At 62.5% G+C, this 20,004-nt stretch overlaps 3 protein-coding genes across 3 annotated transcripts in view; 1 reads left to right on the top strand and 2 right to left on the bottom strand.

The window, feature by feature from the left end:
* Positions 1-698: 698 nt before the first annotated feature.
* LOC104833319 (class II histocompatibility antigen, B-L beta chain-like) lies at positions 699-2,860 on the bottom strand. Its single transcript, XM_010569906.1, has 6 exons — positions 2,653-2,860; positions 1,912-2,181; positions 1,368-1,649; positions 1,147-1,253; positions 1,010-1,033; positions 699-841 (listed from the first exon to the last, which is right to left on the bottom strand). Exons 1-6 carry the CDS (start codon positions 2,741-2,743, stop codon positions 833-835), a joined length of 783 nt encoding a protein of 260 aa, XP_010568208.1. The 5' UTR covers positions 2,744-2,860; the 3' UTR covers positions 699-832.
* Positions 2,861-3,097: 237 nt separating this feature from the next.
* On the top strand, positions 3,098-5,767 carry LOC104833318 (HLA class II histocompatibility antigen, DR alpha chain-like). Its single transcript, XM_010569905.1, has 4 exons — positions 3,098-3,383; positions 4,177-4,434; positions 4,722-5,003; positions 5,110-5,767. Exons 1-4 carry the CDS (start codon positions 3,311-3,313, stop codon positions 5,262-5,264), a joined length of 768 nt encoding a protein of 255 aa, XP_010568207.1. The 5' UTR covers positions 3,098-3,310; the 3' UTR covers positions 5,265-5,767.
* An 8,530-nt stretch (positions 5,768-14,297) lies between these two features.
* COL11A2 (collagen, type XI, alpha 2) overlaps positions 14,298-20,004 on the bottom strand; it is a 16,488-nt gene continuing 10,781 nt past the window's right edge. The window contains exons 34-54 of the mRNA XM_010569922.1: positions 19,718-19,771; positions 19,567-19,620; positions 19,417-19,470; positions 19,183-19,236; positions 18,992-19,099; positions 18,812-18,865; positions 18,624-18,677; positions 18,265-18,318; positions 18,115-18,168; positions 17,879-17,986; positions 17,591-17,644; positions 17,448-17,501; positions 17,107-17,214; positions 16,836-16,889; positions 16,617-16,652; positions 16,479-16,532; positions 15,999-16,284; positions 15,799-15,911; positions 15,596-15,664; positions 14,895-15,128; positions 14,298-14,444 (exon numbers count right to left, since the gene is read on the bottom strand). Coding sequence (XP_010568224.1) covers positions 14,298-14,444; positions 14,895-15,128; positions 15,596-15,664; positions 15,799-15,911; positions 15,999-16,284; positions 16,479-16,532; positions 16,617-16,652; positions 16,836-16,889; positions 17,107-17,214; positions 17,448-17,501; positions 17,591-17,644; positions 17,879-17,986; positions 18,115-18,168; positions 18,265-18,318; positions 18,624-18,677; positions 18,812-18,865; positions 18,992-19,099; positions 19,183-19,236; positions 19,417-19,470; positions 19,567-19,620; positions 19,718-19,771 — 1,857 coding nt within the window. The remainder of the gene's footprint in view (positions 14,445-14,894; positions 15,129-15,595; positions 15,665-15,798; positions 15,912-15,998; positions 16,285-16,478; positions 16,533-16,616; positions 16,653-16,835; positions 16,890-17,106; positions 17,215-17,447; positions 17,502-17,590; positions 17,645-17,878; positions 17,987-18,114; positions 18,169-18,264; positions 18,319-18,623; positions 18,678-18,811; positions 18,866-18,991; positions 19,100-19,182; positions 19,237-19,416; positions 19,471-19,566; positions 19,621-19,717; positions 19,772-20,004) is intronic.

The following is a 20,004-nucleotide window of genomic DNA, read 5'->3' as shown; positions in this document are numbered from 1 at the left end:
CCCCACCGCTGCCCCCTTGCCGTGCCCCATGGGCACCCCACTGACCGGGGCTCTGCCTTCCCAGGCTCTGGGGTGCTTCTGAGCAGCAGTAAAGGTGGTTGGGGACAGCCTGGCACCACTCATTCTGTTCATCGGTGCCCCACTCGTCCTGGTGATACAGTGTGGTGGGGAACAGGGCGGCCGGGGGGGGCTGTGGGGCTGGCGTGGTGGGTGCCGTGTTGGGGGGCAGGGCGGTGCCCCGTGGGCAGAGCAGCCATGACCAAATGGGGCCCCCCCCACCCCAGGGCCCTGCTCCCCCCCCCACAGCGGGGTCTGGGACACAGAGCCACCCACCAGAGCAGGTGAGGGGACTCATGACCCCTCGTCCCCGTCCCCAGCCCTGATCCATCCTAGAGGCAGGCTCTGCCGCCTGCCCACCCCACCTCCCAGGGGAAGGGGTGTTGACCCCCCCTCATAGTGTCCCCCCACCGTTGGCAGCCCCAAGCATGTTTGGTCCCCGCTGAGGACTCAAAGCCCTGTCACGGACTCGTGGGCACAGGGAAGGGAGTGACCCACCCCTGCCCCACTGTCCCCGAACAACCAGGGCCAGAGGATACTGGGACGTTTTATTAGGTAGAGCCGGAGCAGCTGAGGACCACTGTCACAGGGCCCTGGGGACCCCAGAGCTGCAGAGCTGCGACAGCGAAGCTGGGCTGGGATGGGAGGGAGGGGGTGACCCCGGGGATCAGTGCGGGGACAGGGGCCTCTGGGACGGGGCAGCGTGAGGCAGAGGCGACGCTGGGGGGCAGAGGACGGACAGCGGCAGAGCAGATCCGCAGGGGCAGGAGTTCATTCAGGAGCTCTGTGGGGAGAGAAGAGGGGGTGACCACCGGACTATCGTGTCCCCAGGGCTCTGCCCCGGCGCTATCAGGGGACATGCTCCATACGGACACGCTGCCATTGGGAGCAGGTGGGGACCAGCCCACAAGGGAAGGCTGGACCAGGGTCAGGGGAGATGGGCAGACATTACCTGCAGCCTGGGGAACGAGGCACCCTGAAACACGGAGAGACGAGGTCAGCGTCAGAGCAGGGGCAGAACCGCAGCCTCCGCCCCGTGCACAGGAGACACCCCAGGGACCCTCCACCCACTCTCCCGACAGCTCTCACCTTCTTGCGCATGTAGAGGAAGAGCCCCAGCGCCAGGAAGATGAGTCCCAGCACGAAGCCCCCCACCCCCGTGAGCATCTTGCTCCTGGCGGCGTCCGACTGCACCTCTGCGGGGACGAGAGCAGGGCGTCAGGGCTGGGGGGGCCCCCGTCCCACTCCCCAGCGGGACCAGGGGCTTGGGCCCCCACCCCACCAGGCTGCCGGACAGGGCAGGGCCTTACCCCACTGCTGGGTGATGGGGTGCTGCAGGCTGACGTGCTCCACCTGGCACACGTAGGTGTCCCCGCGCTGCGGGGTGGTTTCCAGCATCACCAGCACCTGGTAGGTCCAGTCTCCGTTCTGGATCATGTCCGTGGACACCACGTGCTCCGTCTCCTCCTGCCCGTTCTTGAACCACTTCACCTCAATCTCCGCGGGGTAAAACCCCGTCACGTAGCAAACCAGCCTGTTGGTCTGGGGCAGGGAGCTCGACTGCATGGGGGAGACCCTCACCTTGGGCTCAACTGGGGGAGAGCGAGAGAGAGCTGGCAAGGGGCTGGCAGAGCCCAGGGGCCACCCTGCGTGCCGGCCCCCACCCTCGGACCAGCGGTCCCACGCAGGACGTGCCCAGCAAGGGGGTGAGGGACTCGCGTCCTGGTGGAAGGGCGCAGGGGCTTTGCCCGGGGCCAGGCTCAAGCACGGCACAGACACGCTCTCTCCCCGCCTGCGAGCTCAGGGACTTGGCTTGGGCCCGTCCCCCAGGGAAATGTTCTGGCACGCACTCACCTCTCCTCTCCACGATGAAAGGGGTCGACACCTCGTAGTTGTGTCGGCAGAACGTGTCCACCCCAGCCCGATGCCTCTCCAGTATGTCCGGCTGGCTGTTCCAGTACTTGGCATCTGGCTCACCCAGGAGGGTGTCGGCCACAAAGTGACCCACATCGCTGTCAAAGTGCGCCCTCTGCTCCCGGTTGTAGATGTCCTTCACCAGAAACTTCACCTGCTTTCTGCCGTTGAGGTAGTGACACTCAGCCTTAGTCATCTCCTGGAAAAACCCTGTTTGTGCAGGGCGGCAGGTCATGGGAGGGCAGGGAGGCACCATGGGGCCCCCTCCCCACCACCATTCTCCTCCCAGCCTCCCCCAGAGCCACACAGCTGCGCTAGGACTGGAGATGGGATCCTGACCCCGCAAGGACTCCGTTTCTCCGCCTGGGGACTGCGGAGAGCTGGAGGGGACAGAGCCCAGGGGAAGGGAGGGGCAGGAGGGAGCCAGAGCAGAACCGGGCCCAGAGGCGCTTCCCGGGGTTCAGCGAGGGCGGGGAGCATCATCCCCAAACCGTTTGGGAACCGGGTCTCACCTGGAGCCCGCTGCTCCCAGGGCCCGCGGAGGACAGACGACAGGACGAGGGATTCGGTGGGGGCAGCCCCCGGCGGCCCCCCAGCCCCAGACCCCCAGTACCTGCCCTCAGGACACGTGTGGGATCCAACCCCACCAACACCCCGCCCGTGCCCCGGCTCTGAGCTCACCTGAGGTCTCCTGGCCACCGCCCGGCTGGGCTCCCAGCACCACCAGCGCCACCAGCACGGCCCCAGCTCCCAGGACACGACCGGTCTCCATCGCTGCTCACAGCAGAGGCTGGAAAGGTGCTGGGACCCCCCAGGAGAGCCGGACTCTGCCGCTTTGGGGTACGGCCCCGCTCCTGCCCAGTGCCGGGGCTGGGAGTCCCAGCGAGGACCAGTGAGGAGCGAGGCTGGGCAGCATCAGCCGTCACCAGGCAGAGCCGGGCCCCGCAGGGCTCCCGCTGACACTTGGTCCGCGCTGGGGCAGCGACCCCGGGGAGGGGGCTGCCGGCCCCCGCCAGCACTGGGGCTCCCCGGCCTCGGCGGCCGCCACCTGCCCCCTCCCCAAAGCCCTGTCCGGGGGCGTGCGCGGCCCGAGTTCAACGGTGCACCCCTGCGGCGCCCTGCCGGAGCGTCCGTCCGTCTGTCTGCTCTGCAGGGTGCTGGGTGCTGCTGCTCTGCCTGGGAACAGCCGAGTCAGAGGCAGGGCTCCCTCCTAGTGGCTGGGCACCTGGGGGGGCCCTGTCCCCCGGCCCCGGGGGCCCCGGCACTCAGCTCCCCGGCCCAAGAGCAACGCCTGCCCCTCGTCCGGTCCCGCTCTCGCTGCCCGCTGCCGGGAGAGGCGATGGCCGGAGGACGGGGCGTCCCGCTGGCGCTGCTGGCAGTGCTGACCCTGCAGGGCGCGGGGGCCGTGAAAGGTGCGTGAGGGCACCGGGGCGCTGGGGTGGTGGGTCTGGGGGCAGAGGTGGGGCGTGGGGTGCCCTGCACCCACGGGGCGGGCGGTGGGGGGCTGGCGTAAGGCTTGGGGCAGGGCCCTGGCCGTGGGGAGCTCCGTCCCTCCATCTCACCCATCCCCTGGGTGGACATGGGCTCCAGGTGCACCCCAGGAAGGCAGGGCAGGGCAGGAAGCGGTGGAGGGGGCCGGGACGCTCGTTCCTGGACCTCCCCCGGCCCCGGTCTCCTTGCCCTCCTGCTCCCCCAGTGCCCCAGCTCGGGGCTCAGGTCCCCGCAGCACCCACCGCTCCTGGGTCTCCTCCCTTCGTGGCGGCTGCGCCCCGTGTGGCCTGGCCCAGGCGGGGTTCGTGCGTGGGGCAGGACAGCCAGTGCCCAAGTCCTTGGGGCCCCGGGACCACCACCCCATCCCGCAGCACCTCTGGGGACAGGTGCCGGTGGTCCCACAGCCTGTCACCGGCCCCGGCCCCAGGAGATGAGGAAGGGAAACCTCCTGGTGGCATGGAGGTGCTGGAGTTGGGGGCTGGGGGCAGAGCGGGTGTCCGAGCGCTCCCTTTCCTGGGGAGGGGCGGGTGTCAGCACCTGCCCAGCCCTGTGGGACCCCTGCGGGAAGGGAGAGAGGGAGGTTCCGGGTGGGCCCTTCTCCCCATCAGGGCCTCCCTGCACCCACGCAGTGTCCCCAGGGGGAGCCCGCGGGGAGACGGGGCGAGCCCTGCGGCAGCGGGAAGGGCACTGACCCTAATGCCTGTCCCTTCCCAGTGCGGAACGTGTTGATCCAGGCCGAATTCTACCAGCGGGCTGAGACGCTGCAGCAGGAGGGCGGCGAGTTCATGTTTGATTTCGATGGGGACGAGATCTTCCACGTGGACCTGCAGAAGACGGAGACCATCTGGCGCCTGCCCGAGTTCGGGAACTTCGCCACCTTCGAGGCGCAGGGAGCTCTGCAGAACATGGCAGTAGCAAAACAGAACCTGGAGATCATGATTCAAAGGTCCAACCGCTCGCAGGCCACCATCGGTAACAACCCGGCCGCAGCACGGCCAGCGCCTTCAGCCCCGGGGACGCTGCCAGGGCTGTGGCTCCCACACCCTGCGGCCCAGCCGCCAGCGGGGTGCACGGCACCCTGCTCCCCTGGAGCGTGTGGGGACGCGGGCACAGCCCTGAGCCGGGCTGCGGGGTCTCCCTGGGTGGGCGGAGGAGCACAAGGGGGCCAGGTCGGTGGGGCAGGAGGCCCCAGCCCAGCCCGAGGCAGCAAAGCCTGGCTGACCCGAGACTGCAGTAACCCCTTCTCCATCCCCTGCCAGTGCCACCTGAGGTGACGGTGTTCTCCGAGGACCCCGTGGAGCTGGGGGACCCCAACATCCTGATCTGCTACGTGGACAAGTTCTGGCCATCCATCATCACCATCACGTGGCTGAGGAACGGGCAGGTGGTGACGGACGGCGTCCTCGAGACCGTTTTCTACCCCCGGGAGGACCACAGCTTCCGCAAGTTCTCCTACCTGCCCTTCATCCCCACCCGGGGGGACTACTACGACTGCCGCGTGGAGCACTGGGGGCTGCCCACCGCCCTCCTGAAGCACTGGGGTGAGGAGGGGGGCCGGGCTGGGGCCCGGATGCCTGGGTCCCCTCCCCTTGCAGGCAGCGAGGGGGGCTCAGCGCCCCATCCTCACCCACCCTCCCCCCTCCGCAGAACCCCAGCTGCCCCTCCCCGCCTCCGAGAGCACCGAGACCCTGGTGTGCGCCCTGGGCCTGGCCGTGGGCATCGTCGGCATCATCGCGGGCACCATCCTCATCATCAAGGCCATGAAGATGAACAGCGCCCGCAACCAGCGGGGCGTCTTGTGAGGGGGCAGGGCCCAGGGCTCCCAGCCTCCCCCCAGCTGCACCCTCTGCACCCTCAGTCGGCCTTCACCTTAGCCTCGTGGGAGCTGCTCACCCTGGTGACCCATATGCCTGCTCCACTTCATCAGCAACCCCCCCCCATTTGCGCACCACTCGCTGACATGCTGGAGACGTCTCCAGAGCCAGACCTGGCAGAGTCCAGTTCCCACAGGGACTGGGCTGCTTCCAATGGCTGGGGCGATCTCAGGTGGCACCTGGGGCTGCTTCAGCACACGCACTGCCAGGGGAAACTGCTGCAGAGCCTGGGAGCCTACAGTGGTCCCGGTACCCAGCCCACACCCCTGCCGTGCTGGGGCTGCCCTGCCCACAGCCCCTGGCCCCACGGCCATCTCCAGCTGGGGACGTGGCATCTCCTCCCAGCCCAGATGCGGGGTCTCCCCTGCAGACCCCTGAAGGGAGGGGAGGTGTGCCCTACCCCAAAGCTCCCCCTTGGCACACCGTCCTGGACTCTCCACTCCTGCTGTGCTGCTTTGTCACCACAATAAAGTGGATTGGGGCTCATCCTGCCATGCAACCCTCACTGTGAGTCCATTCTCTGCATGTGCTAGGGGGTGACTGCAGCTCTTGAAGCCCCCTCGATGTCTGGGTGATTTATGGGGCGGTGGGTTGTGGGCGTTGGGCAGAGCTCCAGGGATCTAGCTCCAGCTTTTGGGCAGAGGGAAGGGGTAGGGTGACCTCAGGACTCCTGGGTTCTCCCAGCCGATGTAGGTGGGATCTTAGCACCTCTAAAGAGCAGTCCCATGGGGCAGGCACCCATTTGTGGCTCCTGGGGTGACCATAAAGCCCATTGGCAGATAACCATGCTCATGGCAAGGCCAGAAAGGGGCTCTGGGACAGCCCAACCCATCCTACTGTACCACAGACATCAGCAGCATCCCTGGGGCATGTGGCTCTCTGGTGAACTGGGTGTGGGCAGACCCAACGCCAGTCAGGGCCGAGACCCTGAGCAGGGGAGTCTTCGCTGGATCCACCAGCACCCAGGGAAGCTGCATGGGATGGCTGGGCTCCGCACCGCCAGCGTTCACCCCATGGGTGCGAGGGCATGTGGCTGACCCCCTTGCAGGGCTAGGATGATACAGAGGGTGAACAGGCAAACTATAGGTGATGAGACCAGTTCATCTGACAGCCCTGTTCCCACAGGCATTGTTCCCTGTCATGCACACACACACGCACACACGCGTGTACTCAGGGCAGTGGAGGGGAACACTGCAGCCACACCCAAGAGCCATTAGTTGGGGGAGAAGGGGAGCAAAGCTGGATCTTGCCCTCAGCCAGACGAGTTCTCCCAGCAGCAGCTTTGCCTGGTAACTGGTGACACCGCAGCCCTGCTCGGGAAGTCTGTGACAATGCCTGTCCTGGTTCCCCTTTCCTTCCCCATCACCGCCCGGGCGCATGGAGGCTACACACGAGGCTTGTGCATGTGGGGTGGGGGTGGTGGGGTGCCCTGCAGGCTCCGTGGGGCCCAGCACAGCGTCCGTGCAGAGGCTGGGCTGGAGGCCTTTGGTGCTGGAGCTCCAGGTTATGCCCATGACTGGGTCTGAGCCCACAGGGCAGGGACATGCTGAGCCCCACGTGTGTGAGCCTCACGCTCAAGGATTGAGACAGAGGCACAAATTGGCAAAACCGCCATTGCCGTGGGGCTGCAGAGGAGAAGCAGGCACTGAGGAAACCCCCAGACAAGGAGCAAATCCGTCCTGGGATGTAGACAAGGCAGCACAGTGGCTCAGGGCCCACTTCCCTCCTTGCTGGGAGCGGAAGAGGAAGATGCGGCTGGAACAGAAAGTGGATGACGTGCGGCGGGGAGGATGTGAAACCTGGCTACCTCGCACATGGGTGGCATGCTGGGGTCGCGTGGGGATACTAGAGGCGTCACTCTGAGCCCCCGGTGGGAAGCACTGGAAGAGGGCACAGCTGCAGGTCAGTCCAGTGTGAGGCGTGGTGGCAAGCAGACCTACTGCTCTGGGGCCTGAATAAAATCTACCTGGAGATAACCATTTCTAGGACAAAAAATATAAATAGCAGCAACAGCCAAGCCCCCACCCCCAGCATCACATGGTGGTGATCAAACAGGAGCCGCTGTCCCTCCAGGGCAGATCTGGGGCTGGCCCCCACAGTGGATGCATCTCCCTGCGACCCACATGCTGAGGGGGCTCAGCCCTGGGGAGCACCGGCACACCTTGGGGACACGGCCAGAGCAGAGGAGGTCAGCTGCTGCTGGGGACGTGAGGCTTGTCCTCCCCTCTGGCAAAGGCACAACAAGCACCCTCAACCTCAGGAGGACATTCGTGGTCCTGACATGAGATGCCAGCAGGGAGGGAGAAAGGGAATCAGTTTGGAAAGAGGATACAGTCCTGCACGGGTTGCAGGTAGTGCTGGCGGCGCAGGGCTTGCCAGAGGTGTCCAGAGGCTCCTGCCTTGGCCACGCAGACCCGGAGCCCAAAGGCGGCACATCCTGACAGATGGATCCCAAAACAGCTGCTGCTCGTTGCTGCCGGGTTTGGGTATGTGCGGGGGCTGGAGCCAGTGCAAGAGCTGCCGGGGGGGGCTCCTGGATGAGCCCCAGCTCCCACCCTGCCAGCTCCCAGAGGAACCCAGGTGCCCTGACCCAGCAAGGCCGGGCCAAGGGCTCACCTGCCCGGAGCAGGCAGGTCCCCGCAGCAGATGCTGCTGACCCCACACACTGGGACCAAGACCTCAGTTGTCTGGAGTCTGCCGGAGACTGATGATGCAGCCAAGTGCTGCTTGCTGACTGGTTGGGCTGGGGGTTACTGGAGGGCAAGGAGAGCAGGCAGGGCCCTTTCCCCGAAATGCTGGCGTGCCCCATGGCGGGGACAGTGGCTTTGGTGGAAACCCCCTGTCTCTCGGGGGGGAGGGGGGGCAGCGGGGGCAAGCAGGCAGGACGGACAAACGGAGCCTCTGCTGGGCGGCCAGGCAGCTCTCACCTCACCCCAAGGATGCCAAGCCCCGCAGCGTCAGGGGTCTGAGGCCAGGAAGGGATCACTGATGCACCAAGCCGAGCGGCCACAGCACCTGCTTGCACACAGGGGTATCCACTTTCATCGGGCAGCGCCCTGTGGGGAGTCAACTCCCTCGAGACTTTTGCCAACTCCAACCATCCCCTCTGGCTGTGCTGGAGCTGTCTGAACAGGAGCCTCACGACGCTGTTAGCAGCCAGGCGGGACCTGGTGCTTCCATCCCTTGTGCTGCTGACACGCAGCCCCCACAGTTAAGGTAGTCTGTGTTTGGGTCACACAACCTCCCCACCCCCAGCCCCATGCCAGGGCTCCCCTCTGCCTTCTTGAGAGCTCAGGGGTGTCATGGGAAGGGGGAAATGGGTCCGAATGGTGCCAGGGGATTTCCAAGGGAAGGTTGCCTCCGCCCCCAGGGCTGCCATGTCACCAGTTACCAGGGGAAAAGTTGTGAGGGAAGACCAGAGCCCAGAAACTGGCAGAGCTGAGCGAGCAGGACAGTGCCCTCACCCTCCCTGCATATTCCCCCAGAGAACGGCTTCCCAGCAGGCAGCACTGCACTAGAATGACACCCCCACCAGGGATGGTATAATGCCGCCAACGCTCTGGAGTGGGAGAGAGACTAAAATCTCCCCAAAGGCTCAAACAGCCTCTTACTACTGTCAGAATAGCTGCAACTGCAGGAAGCAGGAGGGTGATGGCACACGAGTGTGGGGTGGGAAAGAGAAGAGACGTCTCCCCCCACCCTTGAGCCACCCTATGCCCCAGTGCTGGGTCTGGACTCCCACCCTGGAACAGAGCAGGACAAGCACGATGCTGAGCTGGGAGCTGTCCCCAGTCCCATAGACCACTGCACAGGAGAGCTGCAAGCAGCAGATTTACCCCACAAAGGGGAAGCACCTTTCAGGGGTCCTGGCCCTGGGACCCCCCCAAAGCCCACCCCATCCCACTGACACCACAGTGCCGTGGGCAGGAACACGATGCTGGGAAGTGGGGTGGGGTGGCAGCGCAGCAGCCCTGGCAGCACCAGGACCAGTCCAGGCCCTTTGGACTCAGCAGCACTTTGCCCTGACTGCAAGGGGCACAGAGCAGCTCCAAGCACCTTCTCCCTCTCCAGGCCTTGCCCAGGGCAGTACCACTCCCACCCAAGAACAGGCCCAAGTCCGCTCCAACGCATAGTGCTGGAGCAGTCTCTGGCAAATCGGTGCGTGGCGAGCACAGGCAAGGCAGCACAACAGGAGTTACAGGGTCCTGGTGGCTTCATTACAAATCTATCCTCTGTCACAGTGCCTAGCAGAGCTCCCTTCATTTCGAGGGAACCTGACGGTAACATGTGGCTCTTGAAAGCTCCCTGAAAACTCATTTCCACCCAGACCCACTGGAACCAAGGCCACCTCCCTGCCACGCCGCCACCCTCTGGTCCAGCCTGTCCCTTGCATGCAAGGTTTTGCTCCTCCTCACTTAGGGTTTTCATGTGTCAGGTCCCTCCTGGGCCAGCACTTTCTAAGCTTCAACACGGAGACCCCCACTTGCCTCGCTGAGCTGCCCGTCGAGGGACGCAGGAAGGCAAATGCTCTCTTTTTGCCTTGAGACCACACCTGCCGCAGTGGAAGAGCTTTTCGTTATTACATGCACCAGAGATGCCGAGAGATCCCTCCAACAGCAGCCACATTCAGCATCTCCCTGCCTATGCAACACCAGCCAGCAACTCGCTTCTTGCCTGCTGAAAGGCAGACGGCTGGTGGTAAACGATGGTGCCTCTGCGAGAGACAGAGCAGTCAGGTGACACCCAGATGGACAGCGCTGTCTCCTTGGCTCAGTGTTTTTCACAATGCCTGAACACTGGCTTGGCCAAGTGTTATCTTCCCTGCTCAGTTTTTAAGCGCCTGTAATGGCGTTTGGGACACAGCACCTCAGGGAAGATCACAGAATCATAAAATGGTTTAGGGTTGGAAAGGACCTTTAAATGTCATCTAGTCCAACCCTGCTGCCATGAGCAGGGACATCTTCAACTAGATCAGGTTGCTCAGAGCCCCCCCATCCAGCCTGACCTTGAATGTTTCCAGGGATGGGGCATCTACCACCTCTCTGGGCAACCTCTGCCAGTGTCTCACCACCCTCAGTGTAAAAAATTTCTTCCTTAGATCTAGTTGGGAATCTCCCCTCTTTAAGTTTAAAACCATTAACCCTTGTCCCATTGCTACAAGATGAGCGAGATGCCAGTCCTCCTTCTGTGCCCCTTCCACCAGCAAGGCAAAGCGTCCCTGCCCTAACCCAAACAGCCCTGCCTTTGTCACCACGTCCTCTCGCACAGCCACAGCGCAACCTCCAGCAGCGGCTACGACCATCACGCTCTGCCAACCCAGCTGCCCGCCCTCAAACCCTGCCTGCCGGGCGCTTGCCTGCACAAAGAGTGCTTTGACTGTGGCCAGCCCCGCCTTGGCGGGCTTCACAGCTGCGCAAACGGTCGTTCCACCCTAAAAGCGTGTTTTGGGGGGACATTGTTACCACAGAAGCCCGCCTGCTCCTCGTGGACAGAGCACCAGCGGCTTCCCCGCCTCAGTCTCCCCCTCAGGGGGAAGGGGACGCCGTGGCTGGGCGTACGACTCGCCTCACCTCGGCCGGCGGTGCCCTCGCTCTAACGGCAGCCCCGAGCGCCGCTGCCCGCCGGGGAAAGGGAGCGGCCCGGGCGGCGGCTGGGACCGGCCCGGCGCCCCCCAGCGACCGTTACCGACATTGTCCCTCACAGAGCTGCCGCTTCCCGCTCTTTTCTCCCTCAACATGGGGCTGCCGCTTCCCGCCCTTTTCTCACCCCTCAGGCTGCTGCCGCTTTTCACCCTTTTCTCCCCCCTCACGTGGCTGCCGCTTCCCGCCCTTTTTCCCTCCTCACGCTGCTGCCACTTCCTGCCCTTTTCCCCCCCCTCACACTGCTGCCACTTCCCGCTCTTTTCTCCCCTCATGTTGCTGCCGCTTCCCACCCTTTTCTCACCCCTCGGGTGCTTCCGTTTCCCGCTTCTTTTGTCCCCTCACATTCCTACTGCTTCCCACCTTTTTCTTACCCCCAGGCTGCTGCTGCTTCCTGCCCTTTTATCCCCTCAGGCTGCTGCCGCTTCCCGCCCTTTTTCCCTCCTCACGCTGCTGCCACTTCCCGCTCTTTTCTCCCCTCATGTTGCTGCCGCTTCCTGCCCTTTTCTCACCCCTCAGGCTGCTGCCACTTCCCGCCCTTTTCTCACCCCTCAGCCACTCTCACTTCCTGCCCTTTTCTCCCCTCGTGGGGCTGCCACTTCCCACTCTTTTCTCCCATTCATGCTGCTGGCACTTCCCGCCCTTTCCTCCCCTCATGTTGCTGCCACTTCCCGCCCTTTTCTCCCCCCTCACTCTGCTGCTTCTTCTTGCCCCCTTGTGCCTCTGCTGCTTCCTGCCCTTTCCCCCCCTCGTGCTGCTGCTGCTTCCCTGCCTTTGGCTGCCTCCCACCCCATGTTCCTCCCCATAACAGATGATGGTGCAGGCTCCGTGCCAGTGGAATGTCCATACTGCCAAACGAGGGAAAGTGGAGGGCAGAGGCTGGCATCAAAGTTATGTGAGCGGGGTAACGGGTCTCTGACAAGAAGCGGAAAGCATTAGAGGGTCTGAGGGGGGAAGGAGAGCAGTTGGCATTGGGTGGTGGTTTGGTGATGGTGACCGGTGGTTTTGGGCATGGTGGGAGTAGGGCCTGTCAGGGTAAACTGGAGCCAGGAGGGAGACATGGATTTGGGAGGGATGTGGGGTGTGGCAGGTGGGAAAGGCTCTGTGGTAGCCAGCCACGACCAAGCACGGGCAGATCCACGGACAAGAGCCGAGAAGAACAGGAGGCGCCGGCATGAGGAGGGGGAAAAGGTGAGCACAAGAGGGTTATGGGTGTATCTCTCTGGCAAGAGCCAGGTTCCCAGCCATCCCATGGGGCTGCCAGAAACTTGTTTGGTATTAAAGCAGCATTCAGTCACAGCAGTGTTTGTCAACTGGAGAAAACACCCCAGTCACCTTAGCAAACCCAGACCAGAAGGCTGCTTACCCTCCAGAGGGTTTGCACCACCTTGTTCCCCTTCTTCCCCTTGGGTGTGGGGTTACCTGGCCTACCACCAAGGGATCCCCTCAGATCCCATCCCTGTGCACGAAGACCAAGAGCCTCCATTTCAGACAGCTCCTGCTTGAGCTGAAATCCCCACAGAGCTGCAGTTCCAGGGGACTGAGAGACTCCTGTGTTTTCCACAAAGCTTTTTTTGTTTGTTTGTTTTGGGTTTTTTTGTTATGGCTTTTCTTTTTAGCTTGTAAGACTTCTGTTAGGAGCTGTTGAGAAGCATTTTGTGGCCCGGATGTTCTGCAGCTCCTTCTGGACCGAGCAGCCTATTTGCAGGTGTGTTTACTAGCGGTGGATTTACGTCCATGTGTGTTTATTCCCCACTTTCTCCCCAGGATGGGAACTCATCTCTATATGGAGGAATTTCATGAAGGAGGAAATCACATAGGTAAGCTAGGGGAAAACAAGAGAAAGGAAACAAACAAAAAAATAACTGACCCCCAAAAAGCAGCAAAATTATAGATGATATATTACAATACAACTTAAAAAATTACTTACAAAACATTATACAGGCCGCCGGCTCAGCACCAGGGGGCACACCTCTGCTTTTTAAGAAAAGTAAAAAGCAAAGACTGGTACCCCTTTAAATTTCTTTTTATCGGACGGCACCAAGAAAATAATTTTTTACCTTTTTTTTTTATTATTTTTTCCTCCCCTCCCTCCTCCCCCAAGCACTGGGCTGGGTTAATCTCCATGCAGAAATTCACTTCTTGTTTTTTTGGGGAAATCCAAAATTATGCCGCAGGGACCAGTATTGATGGTTGTATCCACTCCTTTAAATAATATAATTAATTTAAAAAATAAAAAACACAGTAAAAACACAACGTTCTTCTTCCTTACTTCCTTCCACGGGCTAGGGATAGGCTTTGTCGGAGGCTTTTTAAACACACCCTTTGTAAGAGGGGTGATTTGCAATGACTGGAGGTAGGACTGAGGACAGGGACTGGAACCCTTTTGAGCTAACGGGTGCAGCGGGGAAGAGAAGTAGCACCTTGATGGGAGAGGCAAGCTTTTTTCAAATTAATTAGCCTTGATTAGCAGAGTAGCAAAGTCAAGTGACCACTCCAACTATATGTGTCAGGCTGGGCCAGACTGCAGAGCCCAGGTAGGTCGGTGCATTGTCAGGAGTGGATAGTGACTGTTGCTGTGGGGTTGCATACAAAGAGGGTGACGCTCCTGGGAACAGATGTGTCCCTGGGTCCATTCCCATCTGACCCCAAGAGACCGGCTTTGGAGCACGAGGGTTGCCGTGGTGCGAATCCACACACGCAGAGAGGTACGAGAGCTCTCTTGGTGCTAATCCCAAACACGTGCTAGCAGTGCTTGACCAGCCTGCCAGCGTCATCCCAGGCTTGCTCGCCACGTTAGGCTTTAAAACCCTCCGGCTCTCCAGGCAGAGAGCAAACTTGAGTACTGTTCCCTCTGCTTGATGGGTGTGCTCCTCGAGGGGTTCCCCCTGGGGTGGTGGGGCCTGTGGGGGAGCATGGAAAATAAGCCCTGGGAATGCTGGGAAAGAGCAGTGGGATTCAGAGGAAGATACGGGGAGGAAGGGAGCACTGCTGGGCGCCAAGGGAGGTAGCCAGTGGATCTGTTAAAAATTTTCCTCTCTGTCTCTCTACATATTAAAATATAGATTTATTCTAAGCGTTAAAGTCTCTTTGGCATCTCTCCAGACCCTGGCCCCCATGGGAGTGGCAGCAGCGGCGTGTCGGTCTCGGTGCTTGTGGGCAGGCTTGGCACCTCGGCTCCTCGCAGCAGCAGGTGGGTGACACGATGCGAGGGTGAGGCGGGTCCTGCTGCTTCGCTGCTCGGAGGCGGTGGGGGGATGCAAGGATGCAAGGTTTGCCCCACTGGAGGCCAGGGTGTGGCAGGGAGGGTGACGGTTTGGTCCTAGCCGAGGAAACAGACTGGGCCCACCTCGAACCCGAACCTCTGGCCGGGCTCGCCGAAGTCCATGACGCGTACATCCAGCAGCGGGAGCTGCTCCAGGCGGGGTGTGCTCACCTCTAGCACCGTCCGGCTGGAGCCCTTTCGTGCCTGAGGGGAGGGGAGGCAGGCGGGTGGGTCAGGGGCTGGGGGGCACCAGGAGCACCAGTCTGGGACAGGCTCACACAGGACGAACCCTTCTCTTTTCTCCAGCGGCCTCTGCTACTCCAGCATTACCCAGGCCCAACCCTGGAGTGTCTCTTGTCCAGCCACCCCTTCTCCGTGGACCCTGGCATTTCACTGGATCATGTCTCACCAGGGCACCCTACTTACACTCATGGCACGCCCCAAGGGAGAGATCCTACCTTCTCTCAGTTCTTCCATCCCTCCATCTTAGTGTCTTCTAGTGCTTCCTCTCTCCTTGTTACCCATTTGTGCCTTCACCCATCCCTTTTTCTTCAACTTTCTCTCCCCGTGTCTCCTCCAGACCCCACGTGTCTTGCATCCACTGACATCCCTGTCCCCACCGTCCACCTCTGCCTGCTCCCCTGCCGCACTCACCGAGCAGCCGTCCATCACAGCTTTGATGTAGGGGCTGGTGTCATAGCTGATCTCCTCCTCGTTGGCAGCCAGGAAACGGAGGGCATGCTGGTGGTCCCTGGAGATGGTGCTGTGCCAGGCCACCGAGCGGTGGCAGTGGAAGGTGAAGTTCTGGCGGGCAGAGACGCTGAGGAGCCGTAGGAAGGTCAGCTGCACCACGCCAAGGGGCTGGCTCTCCGAGTCCATGTAGGAGAACTGCAGGACCAGAACATGAGTTAATGGGGGCTGATGACCAGAGGCATGTGAAAAGCGGGGTCTGCTGGGATCTAGACCACCCTGGATGAGACAGCTGGGGAAGGGAAGATGTTCAGAAAGGCTGACAGCTTCAAGGTCACATGGGAGACACTTCTCTTTCTCCTTAGAAACGGAGAGGAAGAGAGGCATCCAGCCACTCCTGAGACAGCACCGAGGTAAGTGGCTGGGGACACGCTAAGAGTGTTACAGGAGAGGGCAACAAAACTGTAAGTCAGAGCGTGAGCAGGGCGCCTGGGAAAGACAGGGGGGCTTGCCAGGGGCCATGCGGGACTGACACACGGGCCGGCATTCTCAGACCACATCCTTCCTGGAAGAGGAGGGAGACTACCTGCAGGGAACGCATCCTTGGGGCCTCACCCATCAGTGCCACAGGGGGCTCAGCCCACCCCTGCGAGCTATGTCCTTACCCTGCTGCCCTCCTGGAACTGACTGAACCACCGCTGGGGCACCTCCTCTTCCCACGCCGACATCTTCACCTGGAAGAGGAAAGGCAGCCATGAGTGAAGTGGGGAGCACCCCATGCCGTCCTCTTCTCATGGCTGATCCCCCCTACCCTGCCTCCCAAGACTGCTGGGACCCCACGTGCCAAGCTGCCCCTGGCTTTGCTCACCTCCTGTACATCTTTGCTGGGAAAGACGCAGGTCTCCCCTCCTGCTGTGAAGTTGCAGTAAACCTTGAAAGAGTCTCGAGCGCAGCCCTGGTTGGGGTCAATCCAGTACTCACCTGCGCAGGGAGGAGAGGGGTCAGCACACGGGGCGGTGCTGCTGCCCTAACTGCCATCCTTCTCCCCCTGCCACCGGCACAGCTCACCGTCAGGCAGGCCTGGGTGGCTGAGCTGCAGGTCCTGGCAGGTGCGGGCAGGGTTGTCCCGGGTGCCCATCGGGCGCCGCAGCCCCTCGATCTCCTGCTTGAGGGAGTTGAGGGAGCCGAAGATCTCCTCCATGCCGTCGGCGTAATCGCGAGCCGCCTGGTCAGCAGCCGCTCTCTCTCCATCCTCGCCCTCCTCCTCATCCACCAGCTTGCTGGCGTCTATGGAGCGCTTGCTCTTCTTGGGCAGCTGGATCGGCAGGGGCTGGATCACCTCCCCAGGGGGGCCCTGTGGCAGGCACAGCATTGTCAGCACCCAAGCACAGGGGGCTGTGAAGCCCCCACTCCCCAGGGCCCCAACCACGCCGTGCTCAGGCTCTGAGATAGGAGACATCCCTCCACATCCATTCCTGGGTGTCATTTTACCTACCTACATCCCCCCCGTGTCATCCCTTCCCTGGTGCCAACGCTTGAGCCACTCACCGGGTGTCCAGGGGGTCCTGGGGGTCCACGTTCACCTTTGGGTCCTGCTTGGCCCTAGAGAAAACAGACACTCATGGATATCAGCCTTGGGAAGGACTGAAGGTGGTGGCAGGGTGGGGGCACCGGCTCGGCACTTACCATGGCTCCCTTGGCACCTTTGGGACCAGCTGGGCCCTGCAAAGCAAGACCAGGTCTGTAAGTGACCGGAGCTGGCATGGTGGGGTGGGGAGACAGCAGCCCCCCACAAACACAGGGAGGGAAACTGGAAGCCCAGGTGCAAGAACGAGTGAGGGGGAGCGAGCATCAGGGCTTGGAGAGGGAGGGATGTGGGATGGGCAGCACGTGGGGGGCACTCACAGGAAGTCCAGGGGGGCCAGCGGGGCCGATGGGTCCAGTAGCACCAGGGATCCCCTACATGACAGGAGAAGAGCAGAAACTGGCGTGAGGAAACTGCGACAGCCCCATTCCCACCTCCCCCAGCACCCTGCAGGACTCCCCACTCCCAGACCCCCCCCAGGTTGTCCCCTGCCCCCTGCTTTTACAATCCCCACCTGTGTGGACCCCTCCAGACCACAACCCTGTCCTCATCCCCCCCAGGCTCCCCCATTTTGCAGGCCCCCGCACTCACAGTTTCTCCTTTCTGCCCTGTGGAGCCCTGGGGGCCAGGGAGACCTCGGTCTCCCTTCTCCCCCTGCTCCCCTGGGGGTCCAATCAGGCCGATGAGACCAGGGTGGCCCTGGGGAGAGACAAGAGGAGATCAGCATGCAGCCTCAAACAGGGATTTGGTGGGTTTCCAGGTGGGGCACAGCACTCAGGGGACACATAGGAACCAGCCTGCCCAGTGCTGGCTGCCCAGCGAGTTTTAGGGTCTTGGCCCCCAAGTGTGGGGCATGCCCCACACCGGGGTGCCACAGTCCCCGACTTGTGTTGGTGGCCCAGAGCACGGGTCGCTTGCTGCACCTCACTCACCTTCTCTCCTTTAGCACCGGTGTCACCTTTGAGGCCGGGGAGACCCGGGGGACCCTGCAGAGGTACACAGGAGATGTGGGGAGCATAAAGTGGGGGACCCCCTCCTTGGGGTGCCACAGCAGGGGAGAGGGGACCACACTCACCACTGGTCCTGGGGGTCCAGCCTGGCCTGTGGTCCCTGGTTTGCCTTGTTCTCCCTGCGCAGGCGAGAGGACAAAGTGAGCCTCCCAGGTCCAGAGTTGGTGCTGCCAGTGGCGGCACGCACCCCGGGCAGCCCCCCGTGAACTGCGGGCACGGTGACAGGTACCAGCCCCCTCCCAGGGAGATGGTCAGACCCTTGCCCCTCTTCTGCCCCGTGCCAGCAGACCCCACTGCGCTTTCACCCCAAGCACGGGACCCTGGTGCCCTGTCACCGGGATGTCAGCACTTACCACTGAGCCAGGCAGACCTCTGAGGCCATCGGGGCCCTGCTTCCCAGCAAGGCCCTGGGGACCCACGGGACCCGTCTTGCCAGGAGCACCCACTGCACCCGGTTCTCCCTGTGGGGACAGAGGAGCCGGATGGGGCCGATCCCGTATGCTGGTGCATGGAGCTCAGCAGCGCCGCTGGGGTCTCCTCACGGGGCATCGCTGGACCCCAGTGTGGGGGGGTCCATCAAATCACTCACCTTTGCGCCCTTCTCACCCTGACGCCCTTCAGGGCCGGGGGAGCCGGCTGGGCCCTGCGGAGAAGAGAAACAGGGCGGTGAGGGACAGGGACATCCAGGCGGGTGGCACGAGATGTGTCGCAGGCAGAGCTGGGCTTACCCAGCGCTTACCCTCTTTCCCAGGGGACCAGGAGGACCATTCTCGCCTGTCGGACCCGGTGAGCCCTACAGAAGGAGAAGAGAAAGCAGTCGAGTGAGCTGGCCTCGTCCCAGAAACAGGACGGAGAGGAAGGCAAGGAGGAGGATCCCATGCCACGTGAGGAGCACCCAGAGGGATGGGAGGATCCCAGGACCAGGGAGACCAGATCCAATGGCTGCGGAAGGGAGGACAGGCTGGGCTCCCCACACCTCAGTGTTCCCAAAGCAGTGGGGTCAATCCGGTCCCAAACCTCGTAGGGGGTTCTGGTTGACATGTCCCCGCCTGCCCAGGGCAATGGCGGGAGGGTGACACACCGGAATGGGGCACTCACCGGCTCTCCAGGCTCTCCGTCCTCCCCACGCTCGCCCTTGGCACCATCCTGGCCCTGTCGGGAAGAGAAAACCTGGAGTCAGCAGGAGACCCCACGCACACCCCCCACCTCTGAATCCCAACCCCATTCCCAGGGAAGCCCTCTCCAGTGGTGGGAGAAGCCCAGAAGGGGTGGGATATGACACTCACCCTAGGACCCATTTCACCTGGGGGTCCGGGGTCACCTGGAAAGCCAACGGGACCCTGAAACAGAGAGAGCTGCTAGCCTGAGGGGACCCCAGACCTCCACCCCAAGGGGTCCCAATGCCTTCCCAGAGCAAACCTCCCTCCCCATGTCCCTCGTATCCCGGGGGCTCACACAACACTCACGGGGTTGCCCTTGGGCCCGTCATCGCCAGGGGGCCCTTTCCCTCCAGGCGGTCCTGCAGCACCAGCAGCTCCAGCTTCTCCCTTCTCCCCTCGCTCTCCTCGCAGGCCCTGCAGTGCAAGATGGGGTCAGCAGCTGGCAGGAGCAGCTGGGGGACGGGGACAGATTGGGGGATGTCTCTGCTGTCACTCACCTTGACTCCTGGCTCCCCTTGGATTCCCGGGGCTCCCGATTCACCGGGGTCCCCCTGCAACAAGAATAGAGAGAAGTCAAGCCCCCCCCCAGTGCCACCCTGTGCCTGCTCTGGGATCAGTCCCTTGTCCCACAGAACCATGGCCTCACCCCACCTCTGCACCCCAATAGTGCGGCTCCTATCCCCGTCCCAGTCCCCCCCCCAGGTAGTGAGCCCCGATGTCCAAGGACGTACCTTCTCACCAGGAGGTCCCAGGTTCCCAACACCTCCGGGGGGTCCCTGGGGTCCCTATGGGGTGGGGGGGTGAGAAAGCAGAGCTGGTCACCCCAGCATCCCACATGGGGAAGGGCAGGGCGGCAATGGGGGGAAAGCAGAGTCACTTACATCAGCTCCAGAGGGTCCAGCTGGACCACGGGGACCTGGGGGGCCAGGTGGGCCCTGGGAGGGACAGGGGAGAAAGCACAGAGTGAGAATGTTCCTGGGCTACCCCCCCCAGAGTGACACGGGGCCAGGGTGGGGGGGCAAGGTCACTTACCATGGGGCCCACGTCACCTGTTTCACCCTTCTCACCAGTCGGACCTGGCAACCCCTGGAGTGAGAGAGAGTATTAACAAGGGGGGGGGGCATAGCGGGTGATGGGGGGGCAGATGTGGGGCACTGGGTGGTGGGGGGCAAACAGCGATGAATATGTAAATGAGGGGGCACATCTGGATGCAACAAGTGGGAGGTGCAGACAGCCGGGGCACAGCTGGATGGGGATAGGTGGGCGGGGGGGCACAGCTGGATGGGAGCACCAGGGGATGCTTCCAGCTGGACACCCAA

This window comes from Haliaeetus leucocephalus, unplaced genomic scaffold (genome assembly GCF_000737465.1).
Source record: "Haliaeetus leucocephalus isolate CR32 unplaced genomic scaffold, Haliaeetus_leucocephalus-4.0 Scaffold282, whole genome shotgun sequence".
NCBI lineage: Eukaryota > Metazoa > Chordata > Aves > Accipitriformes > Accipitridae > Haliaeetus > Haliaeetus leucocephalus.
The sequence above is the reverse complement of the archived record's forward strand: the minus strand, read 5'-3'. Positions and strand labels throughout refer to the sequence as shown.